Genomic DNA, 19,826 nt, shown 5'->3' on the forward strand with positions numbered 1-19,826 from the left:
CAGATACACACACACACAATCCCACACCTAATTATATGATGAAACCAAATCATTATTTTCATATCTTGTAGCCTGTGACCCTAATTACTGTAAACTGTAAGTGTATTTAGAACATGAAGCATGACGCCAAGCTCTGAAAACACACACACACACACACAAACACACACACACACACACACACACACACACACATTTTCATATATCTGTTTTATTTTATTCTACTTGTATTTCATTCAAATTCATACAAATTTATAACAATTGCCAAAAATACTGACACAGGTCTGTACTGTACGCTTCCAGGAAAAAGTGAGCAAAAGGATTTAATGAGGATTTATTGTAGTCAGTCACAAGACTTTCATTATTTTGAGCTATGGACCAGCCTCACCAGTTTCAATTAAAGAGAGACAGAGAGATAAAGTGACTGATAAATCCATATTACTGTCTAGTTTTGAGCACTACCAGGAGGTAAAATCAACCACACAATGCATGAAAATAAAAGTTAAGATATTTTGAGGTAGGTTTTTAAAGTTGAAATTATGGTTTTAAAAGTTAGCTTTAAATTTTGTATGTCTGACAACTGCTTTGACTAATGTTCTCACACATGTTTTCATGAGAGGAGGATTTTGGTATATGCTAATGTTTTGTTTTTATTTATGCAATTTCAATATCTTGTATTTTATCTGGAACCTTGCAGATATGTTAATTTAACTTAGTGTGGCGTGCTGAAAAGTGCTTTTCCAGCAACATCTTTTTGTTGTTTAGGTGTGAAAATGATATAGTAAATACAGAGTCCAGTCTTGATGGATATGGTTGCTATTTGTTACAGCACACAAATGGTTAGTTGGCCCTTCATTTGTTCCCAACCAAGCTGTTTCTGTGTTTTGGACTTTCAGATCTTTTCATCATTAAAACTGTGTATTAAAAAAAAGTCCCTGTGAGCAAAACTGAAAGAAGTCAGATCTGAATGTCTTAGAGGAGTGTGTTGAATGGTGTCGGCTCTGTGAGGCTACAGTATATTTAGGTGCAGACTTGGTTTGAACTATACTAAACGCCAGCATGCCAGATAGATAGATAGATAGATGATACCAAGATGATGATGCACCATGAATATCTGCACCAAGTTCATGGCAATCTATCCAACAGTTGTTAAACTTTCTGATTTCTAACTGTTTAAACCAGAGTTATAACTTTCAAAACATAATTTCAAACTTTCAAATCTTAATTTTACTTTTATGAACGGTGAGATTGATTTTCCCTCACAGACTGCATTGATCCTCTCACATCATACATAGTGTAGTGTCTGCTGGGTCCTGGGCAGCACCACTGTAACACTCCACAGAATTGTTTTGGGTTTCTATACTCCGTCATCGATTCCACCTTACATAATGGATTCAGCCAAGCCATTTATACACGCCACGGATTTGGTTTCCTGCCATGCTGGTGACCATTTCTGCAGCCAGTAGAAATATAATGGAGTCGAACTTCTCATTTGCCTCACAACACAAAAGATTAAACAAGCTTTTGTCTCTCTCTCTCTCTCTCTCTCTGTTTGCAGATAGCTTGTCACCTCCCGTCAATGTGACCATCAAAGCGGTGAAAGCGAACTCTGCTGTGGTGACATGGGACATCCCCGAGGGAGACCCCGTCATCGGCTTTGCCATCACACAGCAGGTGATCAACATGCAGACACTACAGACACAAGACACAGTGGATATATATGTAAATAAATCAACAGGGTGGATGCACCTGCTTATGCATGTATAAGCTATTCAAACAGACACACTAATTGAATTAAGTTGTGGTGTATCACTGGCTGCTGCCATGTCTAGTTCTCATTATTGTGTTGTTCTTTCGCTTGTAGTCAGTATGCATTATGGGAATTATCCCAGGACGCTGTATCCTGTTGGACTGCCTGTCTGCTCTCTGACAGCAGAAGACTCTGACAGCTTTGGGAGAGGGGAAAAGTGATATTATTTTCTGCCATCACACACATACACACACATAAACATACAAACTCCCACACATTTTAATCTGTTCACACTCTCAGACATTAATCACATTACTTTACAAGCTGCCACCTCAAGATTTTATGGATACAAACACACAGTCAGGACACAGGAGTTGGGAGTAACATGATTGAGGAGGACAGCGGCAGGGTCAGCTGCTGGCAGTGGTACTGAGGTGTGTGCAAAGGAAATAGAAATGATGAAAAACTGTGATGTCTGAAGCTACGAATAACATAGGCCTACTAAACTTAAGTTACTACAGCAGAAATAAACATCTGCCTACATTGTGATTATTGGTGGAACATTTTATTAATTTGAATCTTTTCTTCTTCTAATGTTACCAGTTGCAATACTTACATGCTCTTTGTCTCTGTTTTTACAGTGGTAGGTGACAAGGAATATTTCAACATTTTGGGAAATAAACTTATTTCCTTTCTTGCTTAGAGTGATGCTTTTATGTCTGTCTGTTTAATATGAAGCTACAAGAAATGGTTAGCTTAACTTTGCACAAAGGCTAAACGCAAGGGAAAACAGCTAGCCTGGCTTTGTCCATAGATATCAAAATCTGGCTAACAAGCACCTCTGGAGCACACCAATTAATGACATATCTTGTTTGTTTAATCTATACAAAAATTGATTAAACAGCTGTTTTAACTTTACCACAGACTAGCTAGACTAGCTGTTTCCCCTCCTTTCAGTCTTCATGCTAAGCTAAGCTAACCATGTTCTGCCGCTGGCTTCATATTTAACAGACAGACATGAGAGTGGCATTCATTGTCTCATCTAACTCTCAAGAAGAAAGCAAATAAACATGTATCCCAAAATGTCAAACTACTCCTTTAACAGTGAGGCATGTATGAATAACTTTTTGACTCAACTTGTACAACAGTAGCATTCTCAGTGTTGAAATCCCTTTGCTATGTGAAATTTTAATTCAACCAGGATTTTTCTGTGCCCAAATGGGACACTTCCAAGCATCATTTTGCCATAATTTAACACCAGAAGGCCTCTTGAGTAATCCAAGTGTCTGTAAATTCCCATCTGGATGGCCCAAGTGTCCCTCCAGTTAGCTAAATTGCCACTCTTGTGAGTCAATGTACGCTCTTGTACAGAAGAACATATGACTGTCTGTCCTGCTGGTGTAAACAGTGTTCATCACTCTCTGCCGTTTCATTGTCCAACAGAAGAAAGACGTGCGCATGCTGCGGTTCATCCAGGAAGTCAACACCACCACACGCTCCTGTGCATTATGGGACTTGGAGGAAGAGACAGACTACATCGTACATGTCCAGTCCATCAGCATGTCTGGGACGAGCCCGCTGAGCGAACCCCTGCGCTTCCGAACGCCGAAGGAGGCCGAGACTCAGGCCTCTAAGAGTAAAGGTAAAGCACAACACATGAATACAAACTCTTGCTCGGTCATCCACCGTATCTAGACTTAAAGAAAGAAAAAACCTGTACATTTCTCCAATCTGTTTCTGTCTTTTTCATGACAGTGAGTGCAGAGGGGACCTGGCCTTTTGACAATATCTTGACTGATTTTGTCTAAAGACCAATAAAAATCAATAGGCACACAAAGCGTGAAATGAAATTTCACAACAGAGTGCTCCTACAGCTCATCCCCGCTGACCACAACTCGGGAATAAAATGGCCAAGGGGGGTGTATACTTCAGTGTGTATTGACGTGCCTCTGCAGGCCACACCCTGCATGCACCCAGCACAAGTCCACAGTAAACCAAAATGAAGAGAGGCATTTATCAGACGCAGAGAGGAGGTAGTCAGAGCTGCGAGGGGTGGCAAATCGATGTGCTTTTGGCCGAAGTCCCAGCTCCATCTATTCTTTCTCTCATTAACACTCATCTCTCATGAGAGCCACTGCTATATTCCAATACTTCCCAGAGAGCGGAGCCAAGAGGAGCCTGAACTTCTGTTATGGTGGCGAGTGGGCTGGCAGAGACATGTAGAATATAAATACAATCATTGCAGAGCAGTGAAGACATACTCTTTCCACCACTGAGGCCTAATTAGCACAGGAAGTGTTGTCTGTGTGTTGTTTCTGTGAGGGAAAGAATTTACAGAAATCAATAACTGCACAGGCTTCAGATAAACAAGTGATTTTTTTTTTTTTTTGCATGTTTTGTGTACATTCACATGCTCGTTTCCTTGAGGTTGCAGATATGATTGTCTCTCCCATTGTTTTCATAAGTTATGAGGACAGAATAGTGGCTCCACCTCATGCACAATGCACAGAAATAAACAGATGTGCCTCATAACCTCAAACACACACTCGAGCAAACACACAGATATAGTTTTATAGAAAGAGGTGATTAGATTTTTATGAAGGACAGTGACACCAGGAAAATAACACAATCCTTAAACTAAGCAGGTCGTCTCTTGTGTTCCAGAAAGCAAACTTCCACTTTTTAAAATGAGGCTGTTGAGTGGAAAGCATGTTTGTTTGCTTGTTTGATTTGGAAGGCTGTTTGAGGAAGCAGCACTCTGCCTCACTTCACTACTCATCCATTGCCCAAAAATATAAGATTTCCACATATTGGCAGGCTCTCCACACACACACAGACACAAACACACTTTAAGTGAAAGTCCCTATTCACCACAAAGCAAAAGAGACACACATTTCCCACCGTGCACACGTTTCACAAAGCGTCTCCGCAGCGAGCAGGTCTGTGATTCATCATCCTTCACTCAACAACAAAATCACAATTTAGCTCAACACAAGACATCCTTCTCTGTCTCATTTGCGCTGCTTGCTCAAGGATGTCTGTTTAATTAGCGTAGCTACACTAAAACAATGAAACTTTTTGATGACAGATGAGCAAATGTTCTTGAAGTCAACATTTTGCAGTTCAGTGGAAAAATCATTGCAGTCAGGAAGCACTTTTATCCCATTTTCCTTATGCGTTAGGCAGTGATTTGGTTCAATCCTCCAGGATATGTTAGACTTCTTAACAATGTGCTTTATTTTGCATGTTGCACAGTTTTTCTACCTAGGCAGACAAATAACTGCTACTGCACAGGCAATCTCTAATCATTTCCAATTATCCTCTATTCCAGTTCTTCTTAGGAGGTTAAAATGATGGTTCAATTTGATGTTACTTGCTCATCATTCTGCATCAGCAGAAACAACATAAATACTCAGTTTAAATTGAGGTCATAATATTGAATTGACTTGCATTTAAGGGACAACAAACCTAAACAGAGCAGTGGGCTGTTTAGTCTAATGCAATGATGGACAACATGAGCCAAAAAGAAAACAACATTTTTTTTTGTCCCTCAGCACAGCTGTTAGTCCTTTGTCTCAATATGACAGGCGAACTTCCCAAGAAGAAAAGAGAGGTTTCCACCATCCTCGCTCAGTTGTTCAGCCCTTCTGTTCTGCCATATCATGCTGATCTCAGTGGAAAGAGCAAAGGATGAGCCTGAAATGCTGGATTATTCTGCGTTTCCTCTCATTTCCTCTTTCACAATGGGTTTAAGCTTCAGGAGATCAAAGGAGGCGAGAGAGGTGGAAAAAAAATACAGTACAACCTGTGCACAAAAAAACAGGAGGAAGAGAAAATGAATCAGAGAATGAGAGGAGGGAAGAAGAGAGACTCACTGACAGAGAGGTAAAAAGGGAAAAAAAAAGTCACTGAGGATGCAGCGTTACAGGAAAATAAGAAATCCTGACAAGTAAATCCCACTGCTTCAGGACCCGAAAATACACAAACTATGTGTGCACTCACACAGATATACATGTACACTCTCTGGGCAAATTATTTGAACCAGAAACACAAACATGTCAAATGAAGAGCACTGCAAACAAGGTTCAATGGTCTCCTCAGATCTGAAAAAGGGGAAACTATCTTTCTGGCACCAAAGGAAAATTCTCAAAAAACTAGGATAGAAAAAAGTTTTCCTTTTCTTCTATCACATAGAAGTTTGATATGTATGTCAAAACAGGGCTGCAGTAAAACATCTCCTTCAGCTCTTCTACATCCCCAAGGATGAACAAAGCTACTTCTGGATTTTCTTTCACACTGTCTGGCCACTGAAGTAGAGGTAGAGGTAATATGAAAGACAAAGGAAGAATCCTACATGACTTTGGTACCTTAAAAGAATAGCTCAGCGTTTTGGGAGATACACTTACTGTACTCACTTCCTTTCGGGGTGAGACGAGAAGATCAATGTCAATATCATGACTGTGCAATAAGTACGAAGCTGAGCTAGCCTGACCCTGTTCAAAGTTCAAAAAACTGCTTAACAACCAGCGATGGGAAAACATAATCCATTACTCATTACATATCACTCACTGAAAAAATAATTACATTACTCCACTAATTCAAGGGAATTAGATACATTACTTTATTTTTATTACTCATTGCTTTACTTTTTTGTTTACTCATTTTTCCAGTTTCATGACAATAAAATGAAGGTTCATCCATGGTTGTGATGAGCACTGAGAGCTAAAGAGCCTCACTAACTGTCAAACCTAAATATCAGATCATAAAAGTAAAAAATGGCATGATTTTTCACAGCAGCCAGAGTTTCTCCACAAATCAGAAATATTCCAGCTCTCAAATGTTTAAAGTAATTGGATCTTTGAAGCTGGTAATTTGTAAAACTTCACCCTAGAGATTGGTCAGTGAGCATCACAGCTGTTACAGCTGACCAGTTAGCCCCAGTGAGGCCAGCTGACAACAGTGTCAGGCCCCTCGGGCTGTTGTGCTTTGATTAGTTAATACTGAGCAACAGAGGCCAATCGATCAGCAGAATTGCTTGTTGCTAAAAGCTACTGGAGCGTGGGGTTCCTGCCACGCTGGGCCCTCAAAATGTCACCCGCCGTATCTAATAAAAGGAGTGCTCTCTACGCTGCGGTGAACTTTAGATCAAGCCTGTGACTTCCACAACATTCAGCGGTGCAAAAAAAAGTTACAACGTGTTGTTGCTTTGTTCGATAGAAATCTGCAGGCATCTGTACAGGCAGGCTGCTGTATGTGAAAACAAGGATAAAACACACTCCTGTCTTTGATATTTTCCTGGTGTCCGTTCGACTTCAAAGATGATGATGGAGTTTTATTGAGGCTGGTAGGAATTGATTCTGACTCCTGTGATTCACTCTGTTTCTAACTGCTTCATCTCTTCATCACACTCTGGAGGGATCCCCAGCAGCCCAGACGAAGCTCAAACTATTCTCTTCATGTTCGGCCTCTTTGTGATCTATTGACTCCATCAGGCGCTCGCAGAATTGGCCTTTTTGCGATCGCGCAAAATATCTCTCCTTGGCTGTCTGTGCATGCACGTGCGCATCTATGTTTTTATGGTTTAAGATGCTTGCCTGTATGAAGTCAATCTCATGATAAGCTCCTTATCAGCACCCGTGCTACAGTTTCCCTGCCATTAGTTAGCTTGACCTGCAACTTAAGATGTAATAGCGACAGGAGAGGAGAAGTTCACAAGTGCCAGTATTCCTTGTGGATGTGCAAAGCTAAATGGGGAAAAGCTGTGAATTTGTGAGACAAGCACTCAGCGTGATTCAAGAGCTAAAAGCAAGACAAGAGACTCTGAATAAGGAAATTCAACATCTCAAGGGTAAGAACGCAGACCTTAAACAGCAACTGTCTAAAATAAAAACAAGAAAGAAAGCACGTCAATAAAACCCCAAATGGATTAAATGACTGAGCAGTAGTTCAATCGGGTCTGCTGTTGCTCTATGACGACATGCACTGACAACTTGGAAAGAAAAAGAGAAGACTCTCTCAGGAACAGCAGAAAACAGGGGGGTTGATGGTGAAAGGATGAGACTTTGAAAAGTGTGAGAAATTGTAAGCACTGTAACCAAATATGGGGAGGAGATTTCTAAGTCTGTGTCACCTTTTCAGCGAGATGGAACAAACATATCAAGCTGCTGAAATGTCGACAGGTGAAATAATCTTGAAAGTATGGAGGTGTTACAAAGGCTGACAGACAGTGACATACAGTAGTGGTGTTGACAGAGATTAAAAGAGCCGAGCTCAATCACAAACATGAATTCTTAAATGTTGAGAAGGGAGTGGTGTCGACCAAGGAGACGTTTGATTTTAAGTTTGATGAATCGATGGAGCAATCTGGCATCTCTTATTACAAGAGACCTGCGCTGATTAAATACATGCCAACTTATTTGCCTCCCAGCTCGGTATGTTTGAAGTGTCAATCATTAGTAGTGAAGGCATCAGTAAAAACTTGATTTTAAAGCAAAACATTTTGCTGATATGCTTTATAATTGTGCATTTCTGCGCCAATTAGCTCCTCCTTGCCCGCACAACACTGACTCATAAACACTTCCTCCTCAATGGCAGGGAAAGGCTGTGATGATGCAAAAACTTTAGACCATGAAAGGTTTGCTGAGACAGATGCATATGGAGCAGTTGTTCAATCTACCAGCTCATCAGTGTCTTCATGGTTTAATATTGATGGACAATACTGTCATTCTTGGCAACATCAAGAGAAAAATTAATTGAATACTGAAAATGTAATTATGGGCTCTGATGAAGATTGGTGCCAAATTGACCTCGGTTCATTTGCTGTGATACAATATTTTTAAGAAAAAATGTCTCTGGAGGAATAATAAATGTTAAATCATTGATTATTTCTTTCCTGTTTTCTTGTTATTATATGAAATTTGCCATCATGACACACTTCCAGTAATAAATTAACTAACATGTTGCCTTTTGACTCCCTTTAGACGAAGTGACGATGGAGGAAGTGGGCCAGACCACCCAGCTGAGGGCGGGGGAGCTCATCATCATCGTGGTGGTACTTATCATGTGGGCAGGTGAGGACAAAAACATGTAATGAGCCAGGATCACAAAAAGCTTCAGTGTTTCTGTCGGTTGTAATCTTCCCGTAGCTTACAAAAGCAGGTGCATTCATATGTGTTGAGAGGATAATCAGACTTGGCTGATCGTGAATACTTTCTGTCTTTTTCCCCCCAGGTGTGATCGCTCTCTTCTGTCGCCAGTATGACATAATCAAAGACAACGAGCCAAACAACAACAAGGACAAAGCCAAAAACTCCTCAGAGTGCAGCACTCCTGAACACCCAACAGGGGGGCTGTTGCGCAGTAAGGTATAACCCACCCCTCTCTCCTCCTCCCCCCCGGGTGCCTCCCCCTCAGCGGCGCCGGGCAGGTGAATGGTCCCGGCCACTTCTAGACCTTTTCCACTGACACTTCATGCGCACTCATAGTGTCATCTGAACATCAGCTTCAGGCAAAAGCTAAATAATGCTTCGACGTGGCACCATTTTGTGCATGACTGCAACATTCGACATCAAATAGCAAACTCACTCGAGTCATGATGTTTAATAAGTTCTCTTTTGATCAATGCACAGAGCCTCATACCATATTCATTTCTTATGTTCAAACCAGTGCAGAAAACAAATGTCAAAAACAAAAAAAAAAATCTTTCACTCTCTTTCTGTAAACATCAATAAAACATCCAAGCACAGAGGCATCCTCATGCTCATTTGAAGAAGCGTATTGTATGATTGCTGTGAGTCCTCCAGCCCTCTCATACCTGTCATCTTCTTCTTTGCTCCCACAGTTCCCTAAGAACAACAACAATAGGATGCCATCTGTCAACATCATTGAGGTGTGACTGCCAGGACGTCTTCTCTTTATCCAAAAGACTTTGTGTTCTCACAAACAAGCGGGCCCCTTTTAAGCCAATCTGCTTGTCAGGATGAGGCTGGGACTCTAGGCCCCCCCTCGGCGGCGCCTACTCTCCTTTGGCACGTGACCTGCCGATGAAGCGAAGCTGCAGGACTCCGGGGGCCGGGCATGGCCTGGCCGGAGCCGGTCTGAGAGCAGAGCCCGCAGTGGAGAGACTGTGGCGAGAGTCCAGTGGCTCCACCGTGCTCAATAACTACTGTACCATGGGGCAGCAGAGCCAAATGGCTCCGGCAGTGGACAGACTGCAGATCCACCAACCCCAGGGACCAAAGCCGATAAACAGAGCCAGAGACCTTGTTATTCTCTTTCTCTCTCTTTCTCTGATTCCCATTTCTGGGTGGCACTAAACTGCATCCACAAATATTCTCCTAATCTCACTTTCTAGACCTTATTTTTTCTTCATAACATCCTCTATTCTACACTTTCTTAATTGTATCATTCAAGTATGTCACTGTAGTTTTTTTTACTTTACAAGGTGCCACCAGAACAGTTCTGTTGTTCTGGTATCTTTTTTTTTTTTTTTTTTTAGACCACCCCTCAGGCAGAAACTTTTTTGCCGTCCTGTGGGAAATGTTTTCATTCTGGCGAGCTTGTTTTCCCCCCTCAGGGAATCCAGACTCCACCTGGCCAATTTAGCAGCCATTTCTTAGATGTGCTGCAATGACGCCAGAGCAGCTTTAGAGGGATCACTCCGCTCACCACCAGAGCTGAATCACCCAATCTTGTCAGAAAAGATGAAAGGCGTCTCTGATCTTAACACGTACATGTCTCTAACAGGACAAGTTTGGTATCACATTTGCGTCCTCTAACTTTTTTCATGGTTTTATTTTAGCTTTCTAAATTGTTACATTCCACTTCCAGGATGAACCCTTTAGTATTTCCTTGTGTCTTTCTCTTTGAGGGTGATGAATTTCAAAGCATTCTGAGGAGAAAAAAAAAGAACTGCCATAACGGAGCGCATCATCTAATTAATGAACTTTAAAATGGGCTGGACTCATGTCTACAGAGAGGTGGACTTGCCTCTGTAGAGACACTGGAAGAGATCCCTTAAATCAGCAATAACAGCCCTCAGTGAAGCACGGAAGCAAGGACTTCTGAAATGAGTGCGCACTCTGTAGCCTCATTTTCAAATGATCCCTGAAAAATCTTTAAGCGCTGTTGTAAAAACTTTGGTTTCTGCTGGAGAGCATGGAGAAAAAAAAAAACAAAAAAAACTTTTTATGGGCCCAACCTTCAACCCTGAGACTTCCTTATGACATCTTGAACCGATGTCACCGAGACAGAAGGGCTTCTATCAAGACTTTTTCTCAATTCAAAGTCAACATTTGTGTAGAAACTCACCGTTGCAGAGGTTTCATTTAATGATAAGGGATCAACTGTCACCATACAGTACTGTGAAACGTATACTGAAAGGTAACTTTTTTGCTGCTCAGCAGCTTCTCAATGGGCCAGGCCTGTGAGTTGGCTGTGGTGATAAGAAAGCAAATGGTGTATTTGAGGGCTGATTCAAACTCAGTAGTACTGCCTTAAAAATAATTATATGTTTTATTTAACAAGATGGAAGGCCCTGTATCTCACATTTATGTCATATTCTTTACCTTTCACCTAATATTCAAACGTGTGTGGAAAGTAAAAGGTAAGTACAAATCTAGCTGGCTGAGGCTTGTTGAAAAGCTCAAACATTTAATGTGTAAATACATTTTATATTTCATTCTTGTTTGGTGGTGTCAGTTTAGAGAGCCTTTAATGAAATATGGCGAGACAAACATGGAAAATGTATATTCTTAATGTAAGAGGGTACTGCTACTGGTGGGAAAAAGGTGATTTTTTTGTTTATACTCCGCTGTTAAAGTCCTGTTATTATGAAGCTTTTCATACCTGTAGCACTTATCTACTGTTATGTATTTCTATTACATTATGTCATTGTGCTGTTTATGTGCAATAAGAAAAGACTCTGGATAGTTTAAATAATGATCAAAGCATAATGGTTCAGAGCCACTCAGTTGCTGGAAATTGTGTTGACAGGCAGAATGATAAACTCATCAGCTGCTCTTGTTCTGCACGGATTCCGTCTCGTTCTGCGATATGCCGGCTACTCATTTATTGTCAACACAGACATTTACATGTGTGCATGCAAACATAACAGGGGCATAACTCCCTGCCGATGCACACGCTGTAGCCTTGAGTGTGGCGGGAGATGGAGGCAGTAAAGGCGGTAAATAGAGAGAGCAATGAAGGTTACGGTTGAGCAGAGTGGGTAGAATGATGACTGCTGCAATGGCAGGCTTTTATCACTCCCTACCTCCCTCTGCCTCCACTTCCACTCTTAATAAGAGAGAAAAAGCTCAAGATTGCACTCCTCCAACAAGCACTGATTCATGTCAGAGGCAAAGAGCGGGTTTAAAGCAAAGGCAAAGTGTTGGATAAGGGGGAAAGAGTCGCAGGGGCCTCCCAGACGTTGAGCTGTTGCCAGGACAAACTTGGTGAAGTCTTGAGAGGCTGTTCTGCTGCATTACCCAGAGTGATCAGCACTTCGTCGAAAAACTTCTGCCGCTGAGGGTTGAATCCATTCTTCCCCAGGAATACTGCAACAGTAGCAGGCACACCAATCGATAGGCATCCATCCACACAGTAACAGATAATGATGATAGTCTCACTGGATGATTTCTTTGAACCAGGGCCATGTTTTAAATTTGCCAGCAATGTATTTCTCAACAGCAATCCCTGTTGGCATTGGTGTTATTTACTTTCCTCCTCCTCAGTTGCTTAAATGAGGAAAACTTCAACTAGAAACGAGGGGTTTACTTTTAAAGTGGCTACAAAGATTTTTCTGGTGAACTCTTCTACAGTGTGTTGCCAGTGTAAATACTGTATTCCTTATTACTGATTTAAATGTAGGACTATTGTGAACATTCACCTTTGTGGCAGGTTGACATCCAAATTTAGGGTTAGAAGTTGCAGTTCCAGCAGCCTGTTTCATGGTAAACAGCTGTGGTGTATCATTTGATTTCACCATGTTAAACAAGAGAGATTTTACATGTTTGGCAGATTTATAAAGGACATTTGGGTATCTAATTAGGGTCCACACACTTCATATCTGGTGGTGTCCTGCACTGAAGTTTGCTCAGTCAGCCATACATGGACATTAGGCCTACTGTTTGTACTACAAACAAATTGATCATATGGACAGAGGTTGTTTAAAGGTTCAGCTGGTATTGAGACAGGTTAAGTGGTCACCTGTCGACCAGAGATGGAAACAATTTTTTCCCTTAATCACACTCGACTTATGGTGACGACTGTAAGAACATTCCACATTTAAAACATTCCACTTGAGCCCCGTGGTGGCAAACTAGTTTAATCAAGACACTTGAGGACTTCCCGTTCTATGTCCAATACAATGCTTGAAAAATATGCTTGGTAGCAGACAGTAATGGGCTATTTTGCAACGAGACACCAGTGCAGTATAGAGACAAAACAACTTACACACACCGTTTATGTTGTACGAGTAGAAACACGCCTGGAAACTGAAACTCAATATTGCAACATTACAGAGAAGTCAACCTATTTCATTATGGGTTCTTGAAATATAGGAATGAGATCCACAAAGAAGCATGGTTTAGAAAAATGAACTGCTTTATTAGTGCTATCATGTTTATATTCATTGTATGAAGTGTACAGCAGTCATTGCTTAATGAGGGCTAGCATGGTTTAACTATTATGCACAAGGTTACACAACTTCAATTATGAAGAATATGGTGTATGCTTACTTGTGTATGCTTAAATAAAATTAAAAAATATCTAATATTTTCCACAAATGTGTGTGTTTGCACTTAATTGGGGATAAAAACAATGAGGTGATGGTATTCAAAATAAACTATGAGATTGCCTAAACCTTTTCTGAGCAAAATATGTCAGGCTGGTAAACTATTTTTTAAAGAAAACTGTTAAAGAATCCAGGAAGTCGGGCTTTTACTGTAGTGAATAATACATGTGAATCTGTCTTCACCAGGGTTCAACTGTCAGACTTTTCTCTATCAGATAAAGCACATAGGCTTACAGTTCACTATTTTACTGTTACTGGAGAGGAATAGAGCTCAGTCTAAGGTAGACATTAATCCTCCTGAAAAATCCAGCCAACAACACAGTTTCAGGTATTTAATGTTGAGTCAGCAACTAGTGTAAGTAAACGTGCCAGGATTAGTAATGAATTTGAAATCAATTACACCTGAACGCCATGACCCAACAAATCACTTTTCAAGTTCCAAATTAGATTATGTTTAGGTTTGTCTTTCCATTTGCATCAATACAAGAAGAGCAATTGTCTTGACGGTCCCTTGACAGAATCACCGCTGCAGAAGAACTGTGAGATAAACACAAACAGCCTCCTCTCTGCTGAAATCCTGCCCATGACTCCGGAGGGGTAAACCATTGTCGGAAGGTGTGAAGAGGTGCTGTAGCTGCTCTGCTGCACACGTGCCCTGCAGTCTGCACAGCACGTGTCATGAGGTCTCCACCGACACCCACACAAACCACTGTTTTCTGGATGGCTGGCCAGGGACAGGCTGCCCCACTCTCTGTACAGACAAGATTACTTTAACAGCCTGCATTATTCAATGACTGGGACCTATGCTGATAAGGTCCAAGTGTTTGGGCTCCCTGGGGCCACTTCAGTCAGTCTGTACCTGTGCACGCAACTTAAGATGCTGTGTAGTGGACTCAGAACAAAGCTGACAAAGATACAGAATTATTGACCAAACATTAACAGTTAACCAAACAGGTAAAACCTTATGAGTACTTCATCAGCAGCACCGTCTCACCCCCTCACCAACACAGCCCTACTCTGACTCCAGGGAAAGAGCTTTCCACCCAGTGTTACAGAGTTTAATGAGACCACTGTGCATTGAATCTCCAAGCAGCCGAAAATATGCTGCGGTCACATCAGCTCTACAACTAAAGGGTCAGTTCACACAAAACACTAAACCACTTACCCTGAGTGGCAGTATCTAGCCACGCAGAGTTTAGGATTTTGGTTCAGGTTCATTCATCTTGGTGTTGCATTATCCACTGATATCCCTAATCAATGGAGGTAAAAAAGGAGTTTTGTTTATTTTCAAAGAACTCAAGAGCTGGGCTTTTCAGGAATATCCACAGAGGCGAACAGGTTCCAACAAGAACTATTGTATTCCAAAAAGGGAAGGCCATACAATCACTTTCAGTGAACACCAATCCAACACATGGGACACAAAACTTAAACTATTTTTTGTCTGCCCCAATATAAAATATACTGACATAACATGTACTTAAATACATATTAAAACAAAGTCCTTAAAACATGCATTAATTTTCACACTCGGGTACATGCATAGTTCAAAGAAACAGAACAACACACAGAATAACACTCAAACTGACAAACCAAAAAAAAAAAAAAAGGAACACCACAAATTCAACTAAGAAAGAAAAAGTGCAAACATTGATAGGACTTCTTATGAGTTTATGTGCAATCTGTTGACAACAACAACACAATAAGTGCTAATTTAGGGAAATGGACTCCTTTCAAAAATCTTTGGGACTTTGGCAAAGCGCTTGTGTGCTGTGCAGTTCTTGGCCTGCCATTCATGGAGGGACATTTTTGGCACCATGTTTCCAAACCGTCTTTGGTAGTTCCTAAAAGTAAGCACAGATCCTGAGCCTTGTATTGTATGTTATTTGAAACAGGTCTGCCTGTTTTAAATCCACACTTCATAACTATAAAGAAACCAGTGAAAATGATGTACCTGCGTGTGAGGTCAGAGGGATGCTGCCACTGTTTGCCCATAGCGCCTGGTGTCTGGTCAGCCACATCTGTCATCAGCTTCAGCAGCTCAGTCATGACATCTTCAGACAACAGAAAAGTTGTTTTTTCAAGAACAGATTTAAAAATGCACATTTATATTTGCATTATGTTGAAAGGAGAAAAACTGTAAGATGCCAAGAAGACTGGGAGACAACAAAAGGGAATACCAGTCACTGATGTATTTACTCAAAATTGTATAAAAATGACTACAGTGACAGAGAAATGCAGTGATTTGATGCACTACTAATGTGAGACTTTGGGAGTGGGGCTGGATTATATCAACTAAAATCTATGAGAAATCCCTTGAAGTGAAGAGTGATTCATACCTGGAGCTGCACTTGACCTCTCATTCATGTGTCTGGTGACTGAAGAGACATACAGACTTTTTTCATGCTCCCAGTCCGCCTCTCTTTTGAAGATCACAGGCCTGTAAAAAGACAGTATCTCTAAAAAGAAAAGCAAACTTTTCACATTCAACCACACAAGACATCTCATGTCTCAGAATATTTTAAAAGCAAAATCATGCTCAATAAATATGGCTTTACAGACACTGATGACACAGAAAGGCAGACACATATAGGCGCAGTTTGCCTTACAACCACCAAGCCAAAACATCCCCATTGTGTCTGACATGGTCTTACTGCTCCCCCTTAAGGTGACAGAGGTCACTACAGTACCTTAGACTCCTGGCACTACATTTGGCAGTCTGGGAAACTCTGTTTTTATTTGGGCTTGGCTTGGCAGGCTTTGTGTTCTGGTCTGGCAGAGCAGATGCAACTGGTTTACTGCTGGAGGTGAGCTGATTGGGAGCCACCACGACTGATTTCACCTTCAAAAAGCAGAGATTGTGTGTATGTGTAAATATACAGTATGCACACTCAGTAAACAAAACATGACAACATGTGTGCAGGACCATATCTTCAGTACCTCCTGCTGAGACAGCTTACCTGTACTTGGAGTGGTAATGTAGTTTCGTAACTGGTGTCCAGAGTGGTTTCCTCTCCACTCAGTGTGGTCTGGCACTTATGGAGAGGCTCTATCACACCTCCCTGCACCTCCTCCGACACCTGTCTACTCTGCTCACTACCAGCATCCAACTTCACTGTGACATTGTGGCACACAGATGATTCAAACATGGGCGGACCGATAGTCCATGCCTCTTCAACGTCCCCTTCTAAAGCCTCTACAGGAGAAATCACTGGCTCCGACGGCAGCCCACTCACAGTGGGACACAAATCGCTCACTGTGAAAGAAACGTGCGGGCCATGCAGCACAGCTTGTGTGTGACAACCTGACTCAGCTGAACTTTCAGGATGACAGTCATCCTCTGCCACCTTGACCTCACCTATCCTTAGCATGGGGCTAGAGGTAGCTGGTGACAGCTGGGGGTTTACTCTTTTACAGTCCTTTAGGTAGGACATTGAGAAATAACCCTTATCCTCTTCCTCATCTTGCACATTCAGATGAACATCTTTTTTTAACTCCTCTCGTCCCTCCATCACGTCCCCATCTCCTCTACCCAACTCTTGTCCCTCAGCCACAGAGGGGATTGAGAGTGGCTCATTTTGGAAAGTGTTGCTACTTGGATTTTTGCCACTCTCTGAACGGTCAGAAAATCCTCCAGCAGAGGAAGTGCCTACTGGACTGAGACACATGATGTCATCGACATCAAAGTCAAAGGCAGGTCCGAGATTTAAGAGGATCCCCTCATACTTTAAAGTGTTTGGTAAAGTCCCCTCATCACCCCCTGGCTCTGTTGTGGACCCACATTCCACGTGCTCTGAGTTTAGCCGAGAACTCACAGTTTCTTTTGTTTCACTCCTGATTGATTGTGTTTTATCTAACAATGCAGACTCAGAGATGGCTAAAGGGGACACTGATTCCTGTCTTGCAAGAGGGCTGCAGTATTCCATGAAACATCCGAGGTCTGGGGACAGAGTGTTTGGACTGTAAGACCTCTTTGCTGGAGTCTCACAGCTATATTCTGGACTGGAATCATCTAATTTCCGTTTTTTCACACAATTGTTCACTACCTCAATTTTAAAGTTAATAAATGGATCAGGAAACTTCCTCTCATGATGCAGACTGGACTTTTGATCACAAGTGATCATCCTTGAATATACAGAGAGAGGTTTCAGGTGCTCGCATTTATCTGTATTAAGCCTACTAAAAACAGTGATCTTCGAGGGTGCTTTTTTATCCATGTCTGTTGAGAAAAAAACAAAAAAACAAAACATCAGGTCAACTCCTCCAGTAATATCATCATTTAGCAAACTTAAAATTAATACATTAAAAAAAAATCAAATCAAACTAATAAACATTTAACTCACTTCTTTTTGCATGTGCATTGCCCACAACCTCCTTCCCAGTGAAGTCACTCTCCATTCCTTTCAAAGCCCAGTGTCTGCAACAGAAAACAGTCTCACATAAGCACAGTGTCATATGCTGAATAATATCAGAGAAAAAGTCTTTGCTGCTTCCACAGGGGGGCTTTAAAATGACACCTACTCGTGGGAAAAATACCTTGTCTAGTAAAAAATAAACTAGTCACTTTGGGTTCTGACACCATCATCTTGCTTTGTCCTCATTATCTTCTAATGCATGTTCACACTGACTGCAAAATGATTTAGGCCACTGTTTTGGCACAGACTTACTGACTGCTTTGAGCCCTCATCAATTAGAAGTACATAATTAAGCCAAACCTCTATGGAGCCAGAAATTACTGAACACACACTTGCTATATTATTGGGTTCATCTTCACAAACTCAAATTGTGTCCAAGCTTTGCTTAAACCCACAATATACTAAATTTAAAGATCAAAAGAACAAATGATTACAAAACACAACAAAAACACCAAATTAACCGTGATTTGAAAGAAATTAATATGTAATTGTGCACTACGTTACTTTAAGGGGCGGAGTCCTCAACCATTTGGGTTAAAATCTCGCTCAAATACATCCAAGGTGTCAGCATGCACTTGCATTAAGTTACTACAAAAATAACGCCTAAGTGTCAGAGATTAACCTATTGTTAACTAATTGTTTCCCTCAATATAGCATGAAGTTAAATTAGCTCGTTAAAGCCCAAATATTGAAACCGTTTGGTGACGAAAAATTTGAAAGTTGCACGTAGTGAAGCTGACAATTTGCAGATGTTACTTTACCTCCATGTTACTTAAAAAAAACGTTAAATTTCAGCTAACTTGGTGTTGAGCAAACTTGGATGCAGGCGGCAGAAACACTCGGCGGGCATTTGACGCTAAGTTAGCTAGCAGCACCTTTCTGCAGACTTTAGCAAGTGTTAGCTCGCGAACTTCGTCACTGATAGCTTACGAGACGTCAACTGCAAGCTGTAAATCAAGGTAAACTGGTGTCAGCCAACTGAATTTAGTATGAACGCTCAACGAAAGTGTAGCAACACTCAAATAATAACGATGAGTTACTCACCTCCGTTCAAAAATCAGCAAACACTTCGCTCTCTCGGCCGCGTGCACCAGCGTGCACGAGTACGTTAAGTAGGGTTGGGGGCGCTGTTCAAGTTCAAACTTGAATCCACATTGTACTCTGATCTATGGATTGTACTGCACTGTTGTTTCATTTTGATGATTTAGCTCTTTATAAGTGACAAGTGAATTTTAGAAACTCATTTTAACGAATTTACAACAGTATCGTATTCGCCACCGTAAACATTTCACGTGATCACTCAGAAACAAGAGCATCAGTGAAAACTACTGCACTGTATGAATTTGAGTGCTTTCTTTTTACAGTAAAAATATGAGTTATCTTCGTTTTTAAATCGGATACAATTCTGTGTGTGCACATAGTTACTTGCAACCTGCATTCAGTTTCTGCCATTACAACTATAGATGTTTACATCTTTATTTTACCTTCACCAGTACATTGCAAATAGGCAGTTTTAAATTTATTGACTTAGTCTCAAATGCAATAAATGATTGTCCACGAGTGATCTTAACATATTTCTAAAATTGTTCCATGATGCTCACTGGGATGAACATCTCTTGTAATAATTTTCTTTCAGCATGTGGAGAAAAGAAAAACACATCACATGGTGGCACCATCTCAATTCTACAGGGTTGCAGAGTTTTACATTGATTGTATCTGACTGTGACAGTCTTGTGTCCATTCATTTAATCCTCTTGATAACCATACACAAAATGTGAACAGTCAATGTAAATGTGTAAATTTATTAATATAATGAACAGCAGAAAGAGCCTTCAGAGAACAAAACCTCAGTGAAACCAACCTTTTGTGCTCGTCT

At 41.1% G+C, this 19,826-nt stretch overlaps 2 protein-coding genes across 4 annotated transcripts; one reads left to right on the top strand and one right to left on the bottom strand.

Moving 5' to 3' along the window:
- Window positions 1-2,020: 2,020 nt before the first annotated feature.
- On the top strand, window positions 2,021-15,008 carry fndc5a (fibronectin type III domain containing 5a). The gene is made up of 5 exons (XM_044375602.1): window positions 2,021-2,181; window positions 3,191-3,389; window positions 8,728-8,817; window positions 8,978-9,111; window positions 9,588-15,008. The coding sequence occupies exons 2-5, from the start codon at window positions 3,206-3,208 to the stop codon at window positions 9,639-9,641; spliced, it is 462 nt and encodes a 153-aa protein (XP_044231537.1). The 5' UTR covers window positions 2,021-2,181; window positions 3,191-3,205; the 3' UTR covers window positions 9,642-15,008.
- On the bottom strand, window positions 14,803-19,115 carry LOC122998636 (S100P-binding protein-like). Of its 3 annotated transcripts, none has more exons than XR_006407457.1 (7): window positions 18,995-19,102; window positions 17,879-17,952; window positions 16,496-17,754; window positions 16,226-16,377; window positions 15,875-15,994; window positions 15,490-15,589; window positions 14,803-15,379 (listed from the first exon to the last, which is right to left on the bottom strand). XR_006407457.1 is itself a non-coding variant. In XM_044375601.1 (7 exons), exons 2-7 carry the CDS (start codon window positions 17,931-17,933, stop codon window positions 15,250-15,252), a joined length of 1,797 nt encoding a protein of 598 aa, XP_044231536.1. In that variant the 5' UTR covers window positions 17,934-17,952; window positions 18,995-19,115; the 3' UTR covers window positions 14,803-15,249. The 3 variants fall into 3 exon arrangements, 2 of the variants coding, with proteins under 2 accessions (XP_044231536.1, XP_044231535.1); XM_044375601.1 differs by having other exon boundaries at window positions 15,875-15,975; window positions 18,995-19,115; XM_044375600.1 differs by lacking the exon at window positions 18,995-19,102 and adding an exon at window positions 18,712-18,815 and having other exon boundaries at window positions 15,875-15,975.
- Between the last annotated feature and the right edge of the window lie 711 nt (window positions 19,116-19,826).

The sequence above is a fragment of the Thunnus albacares genome, chromosome 15, assembly GCF_914725855.1.
Source record: "Thunnus albacares chromosome 15, fThuAlb1.1, whole genome shotgun sequence".
Taxonomy (NCBI): domain Eukaryota; kingdom Metazoa; phylum Chordata; class Actinopteri; order Scombriformes; family Scombridae; genus Thunnus; species Thunnus albacares.